Consider the following 15,809-nt stretch of genomic DNA (forward strand, 5'->3'; position numbering starts at 1 on the left):
ATAGATTACATAGAGAATATTTTATCTACATTTTATAAATTCTAAAAATCTATTACAATGTACACATATATATTCAACAGAATATAGTTTCTATGTACCTTGTTTAGATGTAATATTTCAAATAATATATTTCACTTACCAACATCACAATTGATGCCTCTCCAGCCTTTGAAGCAGTTACAAGTTCCATCACCATCAAGTCCATCATTACACTTCCCATTTACACACAGGCATTCTAAATAAATATAAATAAACACACTGTTAATATAATTGTAAGATGGTAAAACAAAGAAAGCTAACATCCTGAACATCTATGCTGTTAGAAGAGGCAATAATACTGTCAGACATTTTCTCTCAGAAATAGAGGGAAGCTTTGGGGCAAGTTATCATCTGGATCTCTGACATACCTCTCAGCAATTATTTAAAGAAAGATGGAAATTGGCAAAATCAAAGTGATCTTAAGATCTCCAAAAAACGTTCATAAAGGAAGAGCACTGGTGAACACCCAGCAGATAGACAATCAGGAAGAATGGATCTTTTTCAGGTTGGACAGTGCTAATGAGTAAAATGCCACAAGGATCAGTCCTAGGGGCTCACTTATTTATTAACTATATTAATGACTTGGGGGAGGGGACAGACTGCAATACATCCAAACCTACTGTTGTGATAAGGATGTAAAGAATCTGCAAGGAGATATAGATGTTTGAGTGAATGGGCAAAAACATGACAGGTGAAGTTTAACATAGAAAAGTGTGAAGTCATGCACTTTTGTAGAAAGAATCATAAGTCAGAGCATTACTTAAATGGTGAGAGACTCAAAAATGCAGCGCAGAGGGATCTGTATGTTCTTATTCATGAAACACAAAAGTTAACATGTAGGTGCAGCATGTAATTAAGAAAGCAAATGCAATTTTGGCCTTTATTGCTGGGATGGTGGAGTTTAAAAATAGGGAAGTCTTGTTACAATTGTACAAGGGTGTCTGTGCTGCTGTATCTGGAGTATGGTGTACAGTTTTGGTCCCTGTATTTAAGAAAAGGTGCATTGACATTGGAGACAGTTTAAGACAGATTCACTAAGCTGATTCCTGGGATGATGGGTTAATTCATCAAGAACAGCTAAACAGATTCAGCTTTTATTCATTTGAGTTGACAACAATGATGGATGATCTTGTTGAAATATGCAAGGTTTTGAGGGGGCTTGACAGGGTAGATGTTGAGAAGATGTTTCCACTAATGAGGGAATCTTCATCTAGAGGACATGGTTACAGAATAAGGAGAAATTCATTTAAAACAATGGAATGGAATTCCTTCTCCCAGAGGATAGTAAATGTCTGAAATTTTCTGTCTCAGAGAGTCGTTGAGGCTAGATCACGAAGTTTTTTTAGTGAAAGTTGATAGATTTTTGAAATATTGGGGAATTGAGGACCATGATGAGCTGGCATGAAAGAGGAGTTGAGGCCAAGGGCAGATCAGCCATGATCTAACAGAATGGCAGGCCTGAGGGCTGAATGGCCTTCTCCTGCCATTTCTTATGTTCCATTGTTCAAATGTTAGTGCAACATAATAACTAATGGAAAACAAATACTATGTGTACATTGTAAAAAACATCCTCTACTGTGGTAAAATATTACCACAATTGTGATAAGTATAAGATATTATAATATTTAGAATATGGACTGTTTAAAACAGAGGCAGGTGATTTTGACTTCAGTTCTGTGCAGGCTTTTGTCAAAAAAAAGAGATCAGAAAGTCATTTGGAACAGTGACATAAATATGGCTTTTCTAAGAAAGTATTTTTTTTCATAGAATCCCTGCAGTGTGGAAACAGGCCCTTTGGCCCAACAAGTCCACACTGACTCTCAGAGCATCCCACTCAGACCCATTCCCCTAAACCCCACCTAATCTACACATCTCTGAACACTACGGGCAATTTAGCATGGCCAATCCACCTAGCCTGCACATCTGTGGGATGAAACCGGAGCACCCGGAGAAAACCCGCACAGACATAGGAAGAACGTGCAAACTCCACACAGTCGCCCGAGGGTAAAATCAAACGCAGGTCCCTAGCGCTGTAAGGCAGCAGTGCTAACCACTGAGCCACCATGCTGCTCACCATATGTGATTCAATTAAATGCCTAGGAGGATACTAGAAGGATAAATGATTAAATATTTATGCTGCTCAATTTACAGACAGAGAAAACATACTTGTGACTTCTTTTCCAAGGAATCAGGTTTTCAGTTTGGGAGAATAGTCGAGGAGAAGGAATTTAGTTTGTGAAGTCTCCAAGCTGTGACAACTTTTCAAGAAATTTTCAAGTTATCAGAACCAAAAGCACATTTAAGCCATTGGACTGAAAGAATTATAAATAAGTATTAAAACTTACAGTAGTCCAAGAATGAGAACTGGATGAGTCAGAGAATGTAATAAATTAAAGAGTTGAGATAGGAGTGATATTTCTGTGGGATTGAGTAACTGTAATGGATATTGATGGGATAGAAGTTGAAAATCTTGTCTTGCTGTTTATGTTTAAATCCTTCTAAACTATGTGATGCATATACTTTTTTTTGTGTAATAAACTTGCATTTTTGCGTTCTTGCAATTTTGCGTTGCATTTTCCAATGGACACTATAGCCTTGATTAACAGTGAGCTGATAAATAATATGGAAACATTTCTAACTGTGTTCAAATTTCTAGTCCAAAGCTTAAAAAAAGCAGCATGACTGAACCAATAAGAAAAATAAATTTAAGATTTGAATTTCTGTGAAATTTTCTGCTGATTAGGGTGACAATATGTCATGTTACCTAGAATGATAATAGCACTAACTGCTAGATCATGAATAGCACAATACTGAGATGCATATATTATAAGCATTGCATCAATAGATACATCTCATGAAATTTAAAATTTTGGCTCCTGTACCATTCCATTCACTGTTTATTATGTATATTATTCGTACCCAGTTCACAATGTGGCCCATATCTACCAGCCTCACAAGATTCACAGGCAGTCCCTTGAAATCCTTCACGACACAGACACTCTCCAGTTCCATTGACGCCATCCTGACAAATGCCAAAATTGGAGCACCAAGCATCTGGCTTCCCAGGGCACATCTGACACTTTGATCCAAAGTATCCAAAACAGCATTTTAAAGTCTAAAATAACCAAAAGCAGTAATGAGACAGGAGTGTCAGGCAAAACGACTACAATCAGATCTAATGTTGAATCTTCAATTTTTGAAGGATAACTGAAAGCTTTCCCATAAAATATTACATTTATTTGCATGCACGAAGCTACACTAGTGGAACTAAAATAAAATTTCGTGAACAGCCTATGAGTATCCTGTTTATTGCATTCAAAATATTTTGGCGATTTCCTAAGTTTATTTTCTGCAAAATTTGTTATATATTAAAGCCAAGAAAATGGAGAAAACTGTTGTCATCCGTCAAATGATACTATGTGAACATAGCAAATTCTTACACAGTTGACAGGCCAGGCATGTCTGATAAAAAATTTATTTCCTATGAAAAGAAATTCCTGTACACTTTCAATAGATTTCCATTAAATTTATAGTTAGGAAATGAGGTATTGTGCAATGTAAATTGGCTTGTTTTCCTTTTGCTTCACAACTAAGATAGTGGCTCAATTCATCATCCTGAATGTGTCAATTTTACAATGCAAACAAGAACCTCAAATTTGAGTTCCGCTTCTGAGAATTCCAGTCATCCACAGGCTCAATTCTCTGTGTCGAGAGAGTATTTGGTGTTTGCCATTTATTAGTTCTCTTGGTTAGAGTAGAATGTCAAAACAAAATGTTCTGCCATGTCCATGTAATGTCTAGCTAGGTCTGATGCCTTTTTTGGCTCTAATTGTAAAGTGTGAAGCAAAGAAATGAAAGGATTTCAACAATATGAACAGAACCACTTACTAAATCAGTTTATAATAAACAAGAAATTAAAATGGAATTTGCCATTGTACACTCAATACCAAAACATGCAAACAATCTCTGAATGGCCAAACTGAATACACTCATGACTCTTTCTAAGGTATCCAAGTATTCTTCAGTAGTTAGGAGTCTGACTAAGCCATAAAGTCTGAAAGGCTTGAAGCCCAATTCCCATTACACTAGGTTATCTGAAGTGAGTTGGGGATGTGCTTTGCCTTCTAACTGCTATACTGTCGAAATTCAAATTATCAACTCAAAATTAACATCAGCACATACTGATAAGACAGGTTGTCAAAGAGACTTGTCATCTTGCACTCATCAGGATAATTCTCAATAATACCAATTCAAGGGGAAATATTGCACAAGAGGAGAGTGCCAATTGGTTGGCAAGTGAACTCTGATTAGTTGAGGCATTGCCATGGAGAATGCATCAATTAGTGATGATTGACAATTGACAATTAACTGCCAGGCGTTCACAAAAAAATTTACATCAGACAGGTTGACACTGATTGTACTAAGAATTACACTCACAACCAATTTAGGATTATCAGTAGGGCTCAAAATGTGGTTCACTTACACTTTCTTGAAGCCTTATATATTCATATGCAGGGCCCTCTCCTCAGGAATTGTACCTTTATAATTAAAATAGTGCATCTGAGGTAACACATTGACCAACTAGTGCAATTATTGGGTTTCAGCAATTAATTTAATTTCTCTATGAATGGATCCAAGGGTAAATCCTTGTGTTCTTTCTTCCCCAAAAGGGCAGTGAAGTGGCTGCTGATGGGTAGTGGAAGGAGACTAATTAAGCACATGGTTTAAGTTGCACTGCAGTGATATGCACTAGGCTTGATCGATCACCTATTTTTCCCGTCATCATTTTAGGATGGATTTCTATTCCTGATTGGACATTCACTACAACTCAATTTCAAAATTAAGCATGGGATTTCTAATTGGCTGGCAGAAGAATGATAAAAACCAACTGAGATCTTCATTCTTGCTGCTATCTGGTTGTGACCACTGAATCTTTGCATGTACCCATTTGTTAAGGAGAGGATCGGACTCCACCATGTTTCCCAGTGAAACAGCCAACTGACAGTGTCAGAAATCAAACGACCTTTAAAAATGGGAGGCAGGACCCTAATGCGTAATTCCCACTTACGCTTCTGATAGACCTAATTGTTGCTGGTGGGGAAAGGAGGCAGAGTGTGAAACAGGAAGAAGGGAAACATAAACTCAGCAGGCCATTTGAATTTAATGTTATGTTCAAACAAGCCACAATTTGGCTGGTAGAAAGGTCTTAACCCTCAATGTGTGAGTCATGAATTATGCAGCAGATGCAAATGCTCTTATAGTTTGGATCAGGTCTGTATAAATGATGATTTGTAGATTTATTTTTAAATCTCAGGCTTTTTAAACTTTAAAAATAAAACAAACTGTCAGTGTAATGTTAAAAAATACACCTCTGCTGTACTGCTTTCATTGATAGGCTATTCAGCATGGGTTTGAGAAAAACTAGGATCTGATTGTGCAGTTGCAATTGAATTCTTTGTCGACTTTTCCACAAGTGTTATTAAGTGATTATGTATGCTTGGCTGGTTTTCAAAAGCTACAATTATCTCAACAGGGGATTCTGAGTTCACAGATTACACAGGCTATTAAAGGATTAGCTGTTTTAAATGTGGCATCTGAATAGAAGTTTGTGTAAAGGATTAAGCACTTCGAGGAGATATAAAAATTCTCAATGGAATTTACAAAAGGAAGTTTTTTTTTCTCATCATTGAACATATATGAATGAGAGCTGTATTAGATTATTCAAAATTTATTTTATTCATCTCTATGTGGCTTCCCACATCCACCCGAGTGAAAATCCCATAGTTTGGGAGACTTTTTGCTAAGGCTGTTCTCAATATTCAAAAAAAATCCCAACCCGTTCACATGATGCAGGCATCACTGGCTAGGCCTGCATTTATTGCCCATCCTTAATTGCCCTGTTAAGAATTAACCACATTGCCGAGAGTCTGGAGTCACATGTAGACCAGACTAAATAAGAATGGCAAGGACATTAGTGAACCAAATGGGCATTCCCTTTAGCTGTTTTATTTAGTAGTGACGGAACAGCACATATTCTCTAGGCTTACACAGGGGCCACAATTTCATGCCCTTCACCACAGTGAATTCATTGGTGGGATGTAGTTAATCAGGCAGAATAGTGGCGGGGTTCTACTACCCAACCACCACTGCCATGATTACATCTATGGTCGGGAGCCCTGTGGTCATCATTTGTGCCCACCACCAATTGAGGCTATTAAGTGGGCAAATAATGGCCACTGAAGGGTTTTATCCTATGGATACTGGCATTCATCCTGTACCAGGTAAAGGTCTCATCATGCAGGGACCCTGCAAAAGCAAATCCTTTCAAGGTATGTTTTTGGGTTCACAGGGGTTTTTTGGAGCTGGGGAAGAAAGAAGCAGAGATCTCTGGTTCAGACAAGCCATATCATGGACACAGGATTGGGAAGAGTGGTTGCCAATGAAAGTTAATCTTTGCCTTGCTGCAAACCCTCCTCTATGACAACCATCCCTCTGTTTGGCTAGCAGTTCTCAACAGGTGGGACTTGGAGGTCTCCTGTGGTTCTTGAAGGCCCAGTGCTGCCCAGTTAAATGCATAATTGAGACTTAAATCAGCGGGTCTTCCCTAGGAGAAACCCCCATTAAATACTGCTCAGAGAATCCCTACTTGCATGGGCCAGTGCCTCAAGACGACAGAAGAAAACCTGGTAAATGAGAAAGAAATGTTGCAGGTAATATGTAGAAAATATACTCACTATGGTTACTTTAACACAGCTGGGCTTGCAGCCAGAAAGTTCCACACCTTTGCCATTTCGAAACTCTTTATAAAAGCAGGTGTGTGTTCGAACATCACCAGCAAACTCCTATGCAAAAAAAAACACTTCAAAATGACATATTTTATTGAATCATGAACTTTCTCAGTTAACAATTCTATATCTAAATAATACTCAAAATGCTCAACAATCCTTAATCTTGTTATAAATGTTTTATATACAGCCCTTGTTTTTGACAAACATAGAATTTAAACAAACTAAGTACTTATACAAAAAGCAAATTATCATTCTTGGCCTCTTTCCGAGTTCCATACTCACAACTATTCACTCCATCGCTGGTATAACTGTGGTTGTAATGAGTACTATCTAGAGGATGTGCTGCAGGAATTTACCAAGACTTCTGGTTGGTAGCAGAAATCCCAATGCAGGCCTTTTTTTTTTTTATTCATTCATGGGATGAGGGCGTCACTGGCTAGGCAGCATTTATTGCCCATCCCTAATTGCTCAGAGAGCAGTTAAGAGTGAACCACATTGCTGTGGGTCTGGAGTCACATGTAGACTAGACCAGGTAAGGATAGCAGTTTCCTTCCCTAAAGGACATCAGTGAACCAGATGGGTTTTTCCAAAAATCGACAATGGATTCACGATCATCATTAGATTCTTAATTCCAGACATTTATCGAATTCAAATTCCACCATCTGCCATGATGGGATTCGAACACAGGTCCCCAGAACATTATCTGGGTCTCTGGATTCACAGTCCAGCGATAATACCACAAGGCCATCGTCTCCCCGTATTGCATATACAATAGCTTCCAAACCAGAACAATGGTTTTGTGCATAGGTAACAAAGGTGGACCAAGGTCCATTAGGTTCCAAAGTGAAAAAGATATGATCTATTAAGCTTCAAACTCGTGATGCTCTATTTGGAGTTCAGAGTAGTTTATGGAATAAAAAGAAAGAAGTTGGAGTGAAAGATGGAAGTTGAGCTACAGAACATAATAATGAAGTAAAATTGGAAAAATAGCCCATTTTTTAAAAAGTCAAATTTACGTTGTTTAAACCATCAAGAAGCCAAAATTACCAGGTCTTTCAACATTCCAGGGATCTAATGATCAAATAAACCATATCCAGCTTCTCACCATCCATTTGTATAATTAGGATATTTAAATTGCACTACCACTTTGTAACTCTTTTTCCAGACAATCATTCTAAATGTTCATAATTTAGACCAATGAACATCCACCATCTCATTGTAATAGTAGCTTGGACCTTACATATAGAAAGCAACAAATTTGAGACGTACAGATGCTCCTATTTACTTGCTTTATCTGCCTGAGTTTTCTGCTTTTGGCTATGTCACTGGATGACTCACAAACTAGAAATAAGATGTTTCTTACAAACAGAGCAAACATTGGATTCCATTTACATTTCAGGCTCCTGCCAATAAAACCATTCACTGACAGAATTTATATGTCTTGAGCAATTTGGAAAGTTGGATTAATCTCTTTCAGAGTTAAACTGCACGTAGGACAAACTGTGCAAAGCAATCACAATGGAAAAGAGAAGTAAAATCAAAGATGGTCTTGGAATTTCTACTTACCATTGGGGTTGTCCCTTGAGGACAGATGGGATTATCATCGCAGCTGCCACATACTCCCTTAGAAAGAAAAATATTAACTTAGACTTTTATTCTGTTCACGTTGGCATGTGATTGGACACATGATACGGCTGAGCCACTTTGCCAAGAATATTACTTTTAGACATGTTTCTCTAGAGTTTAGATGAAAATAGCCCAATTAAAATATTTATACAATAAAAGCATCCAATCATTCACTCAGTAATTCAAATTAAGGAGAATGAACGTAAAACGGTTCTTAGAATGTTTGTGATTAGAATAATAAGGCAAGACTTTAGCTCATTCAAAATCCAATTATGAGCACATAGTTAAATTTGGGCCTCACGTAGCTTTTGCATTCTCCAGACAAAATCTGAGAGTTTGTGATATTCATGAAAATGAATTTAGAAAAATCAGGATCACTGAATCCTGAATTAAACGATGTATTTAAATTTATGATGGATCAGGGAATTTTATCAATATCAACAGACAGAATCATTGGGCTGAATCTTCCTTTTTTTGGCTAAGTCCAAGTTGCAAAGGTTTTTTTTTGAAGGGTTTGTCACTGTAAAGTCTGACGGGATTTTTCACCATACCTTACCAAACTTGCCTCATTAATTACTTACCATGCCCCATGGTGTCTCTCATGTCTGATTCCTGCCCTATCTTAACCACACACCATTCCTGGAACAACTTGCCACTCAGTGGATACCCCAGAATTCACTAGTATCCCCTGTGACCACATCAACTTGAAAACCGTCCTGTTCACCCAGCCAAACACAGTCAGTACGGAACTACCCTGCATGGTTCCTTTCTTTGGCCCTGGACACGACAGACAGGGGTAAATTGGTGGGCAGGACCATGCAGGTCTCACTGGACAGGGTGGTGCTGACCCAGGATTTCCTTTTCCACTAGTGGAGGTCATGACACCAGATTATACCAGACTGGCCTGAGATTTACCTGGGTTAAAGCACTATCAGCCATCAGGGAGCATACCTAGTGCTGTGGGAAGAAGGTCAATGTCCTTTTCAACTCTGCCAAGGTAAAGCCATCATCTTCTCTCCATTAACTCACATTCACTGTCTCTCTGCTACTGTATCCACCTCCCACTAATGCTTTACCACTCTTACCATTGCCTACAACATCTTCCCTCACTCGCTGTCACTCACCCCAAATCCTGGCACCACTAATTCTGCATGCTATCTGTGTTGCCTACTCACTCATTTGAGACACCTTCCACTTGCACCAACAGAAATAGCTGTGTTGCCCACTTTCATCTCCTGTAATATCGACCTCTCTCTCTTTAATGAAAAAAAGTTTACATTAGGGCAAAAAAAAAAGTCAAGGCGGGTGGTTTGCAGCCCATCATTCACTTCCTCATCTTTTACGAGGAGAGGAACCTGACTCTGCCCACTCCGAGCAGGGCCTAGACTGTTATTGGAGTCTGCCTTTGACCTGCTGTGTCAGGAAGCCACAAACAAAGGCTACATCCCTTGACAGCTGAGGCCTGCTATCAACTATAACAAGCTTCCTGGCTTTGTGTCAAATAGCACAACAAGACAGCAGTAACCCAAGCCTGGTATGAGCCTAACATGAGCTAAAGCGCAAAAAGGCAAGATGTAAATAAGATGTTTTCAGTTGCTGTAAGAAAATTAGAAGCCTCATAATAGTGTTTCTTCAGCCTCTTTTGCTGGAAAGCAGTAAAACTAAACAGGGATGCCAATTGAAATCAACATCTCACAGCCAGATAAAACTACTAATTGAAGCCAAAAGGCCCATGCTGTACCTGGCTTATGCATGTACACACTGTTATTTTATACATACCTCTACAGTTACAGTGTTATTGGTGTCACATCTATTCTTCTGTATTTGAAGAACTTGAGTTGTTCCCAGTAAGATTCCATTTCTTGTCTCATTGTGAAAACCATTTAATGCAATGTCATTTACAAAAATCTGGAAAAATAATTGCGTTATAATCTTAATTATAATTGCAGAAAAAATAATGCTTTTACACCATGTAATACACTGATAATAATATTATACCCTTTCATAAATCATAGGACTACAAAACTTTCCATGCAGATGATGAGGAGGTTATGATTTAGTAAGGGTGTATGGTAGTACAGTAGAATGTTAGCGGAAAGCACCTCTAACCTTTACTGTCCATGACAGTATTAGGAACAGTGACCACCACAAGGTCCTTATGGACTCCAATGGCTGACAAAACTAAACTGTATGACCCATTCTTATTTCACTCAGTGTGAAGCCAACTCATATGTAAATATTTCATGATCATTTGAAGAAAGTAGCCAACAAGACAAAGACAAGGGTCAACGTTGTTCAGATAATGGGATAATGGTAATGTCACTCACAAACCAGAGTCTCTGACTGTAGTTTCAAATCCTACTACAGCAGGGTATGGAATATAAAACTAGTCTCATCAATGATGGCCATGACAACTATCATTGATTGCTATAAAAAAAAGCCTACCTGGCACACAAACATCCTTAAGGGAAGGAAACCTGCCATTCTATTCCTGTCTGGCACAATGGGACTCAAGACCCACAGTGAATTGTTTGATTCTTAACTGCCCTCTGAAATGGCTTAGCAAGCTACTCAGGATGGGCAACAAATGCTGGAATTGCCAATGACATCCACCTTCCATGAAAGAATAAAGGTGAAAGAACCAATGAATATTCTGAATTTTTCTGAAGAAGGGTCCAGGCCCGAAACGTCAGCCTTCCTGCTCCTCTGATGCTGCTTGGCCTGCTGTGTTCATCCAGCTCTACACCTTGTTATCAATGAATATTCTGCCTGCCTTAATATTAGTGCTTTAGGCATCAGGCTCGGTCTGTGCACTCTGTAGTTGAGTAACGTACACCAGAATGGGATTGGAATCAGAAGCAGTCACATTCAACTTGTTAACTGAACACTGCAATGTGATTGAACCCTCAAATTAGTATCCATCGCTCTGACTGCCTCTTTCCCATGCATTTGCTGCGATGCTATACAGGAAGTTCAAGAAAGTGAGTAAAACAAACAGTTCCCCTCCCACCATGACCTCATAAGGAGATACAGAGCATCTTTTTAAAGTTGTCAATGCCCCATCATCATACTGCAGATGCCATTAAGTGTGTTATATGGTACCACCAGGCCTAGCCAGGAATTCTATAAACAAATAGATTTATTAATTTAAAAAGTTGCACAACAGTATGGTTGACATTTAATGACTTGCTGAAATGGCTTGGCAAATTACTGCCTTGAAACAAATAAACTTACAAACAAAATTGCAGTAGTTCCAGAAGAATGGCTACGTTTTTCTGGGTATCTAGGAATGGAGAGTATATGCTTATCTTGCCAGTGATACGAACATTATAAGGAATGAATGAAAGATAAAAAATTGAAACAGCATCAGCTTTAAATGTTTGCAGCAATTCAACAGCTAAATAAAATCTCCACAGCAACAGTAACACAACTAAAATGTTATAAAACGTTACTTTTAAATTGTCATCTGTGCACACTTAAGGGACCTGATTGAGCACTTTAAGACGACCATATACAGCCTCTTGAGAAAGCAGCTGCAAGGATAAAACTAACCTCCATCATGTAAAAGAACAGCTGTATTCTCCTTTGGGCTTCAACATCTGTGAACAAACCAAAAAATGCACATGTAGGGGACTCAAAAATCCATGTAAATGGCCTCAACAGGAAAGGATAAAGGGCTAACAGGCTTTAGTGTAATCTCCTACCCAATGAGAACAGACTTCTCATTTTAGGAGTCCAAATGTCCAATGCATATAGTTTTATCCAGATATAATGCATTATAGCATTAAGAGTTAAACTGTGTCACAGCTTACAATCAAAACAGCTGGAGAGAAACAAGGCTAAAGGAAGCATTAAATTGTGAAGAGGATGAAATTTGTTTTATAGGTGATATCTGTACTACATATGAATTAATTTGGATCTAATTTACGATCAGTGGACTACTAGCACATTTTAACCAAATTCCTCCAGGATCCAAACCATAATACACAAATTTCCTTGGCTCACTAAAAGCCTAATGAGTGCCAATCACAGATTAACACAAAACTTTATCTGTTTGTCTTCTCAACCAGATCATATTAATGATACCAGCTCTTAACATTGCATCGAGGCGGTGGAGAAAATTGGCAGAGCTCCAACAGCAACCTAACATGGGACATCATCAACAACAGGTCAACAGTTTTAGTCAATGCAATAGGATAGAGATTTCATTAAGTTTTCTTTAGTGTAGATGAGCAAGGATGGGATAAGGCCAAAGATATGGGAATTGATATAAGATTTCACAGTGGACTGGAACAAGTCAGCTGCACACCAGACAGAAGACACTGTAGAATGCAGTTTTTTAAGGTAAATAGGTTATCACACTCAAGTTCCAGCTGCAGTTAGAAAGAATGAACAGATTGACATTCCACCTACAGAGAAGACCAATCAGGGGGCTAAGTTACAGTTGAGACCATAGAGGGAGAAGGATTTGCAGAAACCAAAGGAATTTGATCATTGCTGGCTATGCATGGAAAAACCATGTGATATCAGGCAAGTTTCACAAGCAATTCCAAATAAGGAAAACGGAATGCCAACTTGGCAGGTCTGAACTGTATGAAAAACAGTCCAGGAAACCCCCAATTTTAGCAGTAACTCCGAGACTAACAACTGTGAAGAAGTACCCTATGTCAGAAGGCATGGTGAAGATGCTGAGAAGAGTTCCAGCCTGGCCAGTTGCCAACTCTCTCCAGTAATAATATTTGGGCTTAGTTACAGAACCCAGGGTAGCAAAGGACAGTGGTTGAGATATCTCTAGTAGTTAAAGGTGTATATCTTTTACTTAAGTACTTAATAAATTTATTAAGTTTTACACAGCTCTAAGAGTCTCCACTGTATCTTTGTCTATATACATACTGTTGTCTTACAGAGATTGGCAACAGGAATAATCCATAAAAGTGGGTCAGAGAAGTCCACGAATGTAGAAGTTAAGAATCACCAGGATCTACTATTGCTTCAGGCACTGTACCTGTTATTAAAAGATCTGTTTCACTCTCACCAAGAAGCAAAGAAGGCAGTATTATGTCTTCTTCTTAGGTACTCTCTAGGAATGAAGGATGATTTTCTTCTACTCCAGGGTGGAGGGTCCTGCAGTAACTTAACAGTCCAATGCTGGATTTGCAGACCCTGCCACACATGCTAGGTTGTGTTCGATCAAGCAGTTGAATGGGATGCTCAGGTTTTCATACGCTTCTTCAGCTTGATCTCCCTCCACCTCAGCCTCCTGGGTTTCCTGACACCACAGCAAATTTTAAAACTCAGCTATGCAGCTGGTCAAGCACTGGCAGACTACAGCTGCCCTGCATGATTTGCTTTATTTGCCCTGAACATGTCGTACAGAGGGTAATGTAAATGGCATCCCACTTCTCCAACAGAGTCCTGGAGGTCCTGATGGATGGGTGCAGGACGGGTGCAATTTCTGCCCATGGGCAGTGTCCTGAGATGTTGGTGGTCGATGGAGGACCCAAATGATGAGCTGGAGTCACCAGGTTACTGCTCTGAATTTCGGTTTGGGAATTGTCATAGTCTAGTTTCCTACTCAAGGTGAGAGAATGGCAAATGGCAAACCAATGAGGTGAGATGATATAATAATGAGGATGTAGATGTTGCTGCTGGATGCAAATAGGCCTCTCACTGCTCACTGGCGAGACTGTCATCTCACTGATCAATGCTTGTTGGAAAATTTGCTCTCAATGGCAGGAGGCTGCTCGCAGTGCTCCCCCTAACTTTCTCGTCAATGGCCACATTGCTCAGGGGCTGGGCAGATTCTGCCCTATGTATCAGAAAAACATTTGAAAAAGCTGGAACACAGCAAGGCAGACTTTTGATGCACTCAAATCATCATTCCAATGTTTGTACTTCACCAGGGTCTGCACTACAAAACCACCTGAGCGTGATGACAAAGAAAAATTGTACATCACAGACAGACACTGGAAGAAACATTTACCTATTGATTAAAAATAAGCAGCAACAAGAAAGACACAGGGGAGATAGAAGACAATAATAAAGGAAGTATGTGGATTCTCAGGAGGTATGCAATGACAATCTCTGAAGTTCTGACACAGTAGTTTGTACCTTAGGACTAATCTTAATGAACATGATTTTTGGATAGTGAGGTTTTTCACCTCAACCACTGATACCATCTATCCCTCCAACATTTAATGTTCCAAGGACCGTTATTTGACTAGAAATGAGACCTCACTCTCACTCGGAGTCCTGCTTCAGATGTCCTGCAAAATTAAGGCTGGTGGGAGTCACCTTTAAGTGGTCCTTAATTAAGGGTTTCAACTAAGGTAAGGACAGGAGCGTGAGCCGGCCTGGATGTTGCCCATTTAACCGTAAAATTCCAGATAGGTCAGCACAGGCAGGAAGGTGGAGGGAAAGCCATCGGAAGAATTTTACAGGAGCCAACATACTGCAGACCGATTAGTGAGGACTGTAACATTTTGCCCTTAACATTAATTCAGTATTCTTTGCACTTTATGAATCACGATTACTCATCAGTGCTTTTATATAGAAAATATTTACATTGAAGATAAACCATTTCATTCAAAGATTGAAATATGTCTTTGTATTACAATAACAGTGAAACGTTTGTGTATTTAACATGTGACACTGTGCCCAACCCATGTTACATAAACTAATACCCTGTTATAATCCAAAATCACCACAATAGAAACTTTGAGGCAATAAACATTGTACAAACTTGCTTACAATTCAATTTGCATCCTCATGTGTCAGAGGTCTCAGTATGTTGCTGTACTTTAACATTTTTTGGAGGCCTGTTTGCTTTTGAGGTTTTAACTATCACTTGTTGTAGCCAAATGCAATCAAAGGCTTGGTGGCATCTTATGATGTTGTGGTGTGGTTTGCTGTTGAATCATAGAACTATATAGCATAGTAACAGTCCATTCTGCCCCTATCATGCCTTTGTTGGCTCTCCAAATGAGCAACCAATTAATCCCATTCTCCTAGACATTCGTGTTGCCCTGCTAATCTTTTCCTTTATGAGTTACATGTTCTGCAAGTTATCTAACTCAGTCAACAAATTATTCAAAGCATCAGAGCTGGAAAGTAAGATCATGGAAGTTACAGAGAATTCCCAAGAATCCATTAATATTTTACTGTACAGATATATGGTAGGGCTAACAGATTGAAGATACCGGTTTTCTTAAAAACAAAATACTGCGGAGGTTGGAAATCTGAAGAACAGTCAATTGGACTTGAAATGCTAACTGCTTCTCTCTCCACAGATGCTGCCGGATCTGCTGAATTCTGTTTTTATACCTTTTTATTTAAAATAGGTTTAATACAGTTACT

The 15,809-nt window shown here is 38.9% G+C and overlaps 1 protein-coding gene across 1 annotated transcript in view; it reads right to left on the minus strand.

Annotated features, from left to right (window-relative positions):
* Nucleotides 1–15,809, minus strand: part of stab1 (stabilin 1) — a 216,208-nt gene that overhangs the window by 62,643 nt on the left and 137,756 nt on the right. Inside the window, exons 36-40 of the mRNA XM_048606708.1 lie at nt 10,233–10,361; nt 8,394–8,450; nt 6,774–6,881; nt 2,959–3,154; nt 140–235 (exon numbers count right to left, since the gene is read on the minus strand). Of these exons, the coding sequence (XP_048462665.1) occupies nt 140–235; nt 2,959–3,154; nt 6,774–6,881; nt 8,394–8,450; nt 10,233–10,361 (586 nt within the window). The remainder of the gene's footprint in view (nt 1–139; nt 236–2,958; nt 3,155–6,773; nt 6,882–8,393; nt 8,451–10,232; nt 10,362–15,809) is intronic.

This window comes from Rhincodon typus, chromosome 16, assembly GCF_021869965.1.
Source record: "Rhincodon typus isolate 14 chromosome 16, sRhiTyp1.1, whole genome shotgun sequence".
Taxonomy (NCBI): Eukaryota; Metazoa; Chordata; class Chondrichthyes; order Orectolobiformes; family Rhincodontidae; genus Rhincodon; species Rhincodon typus.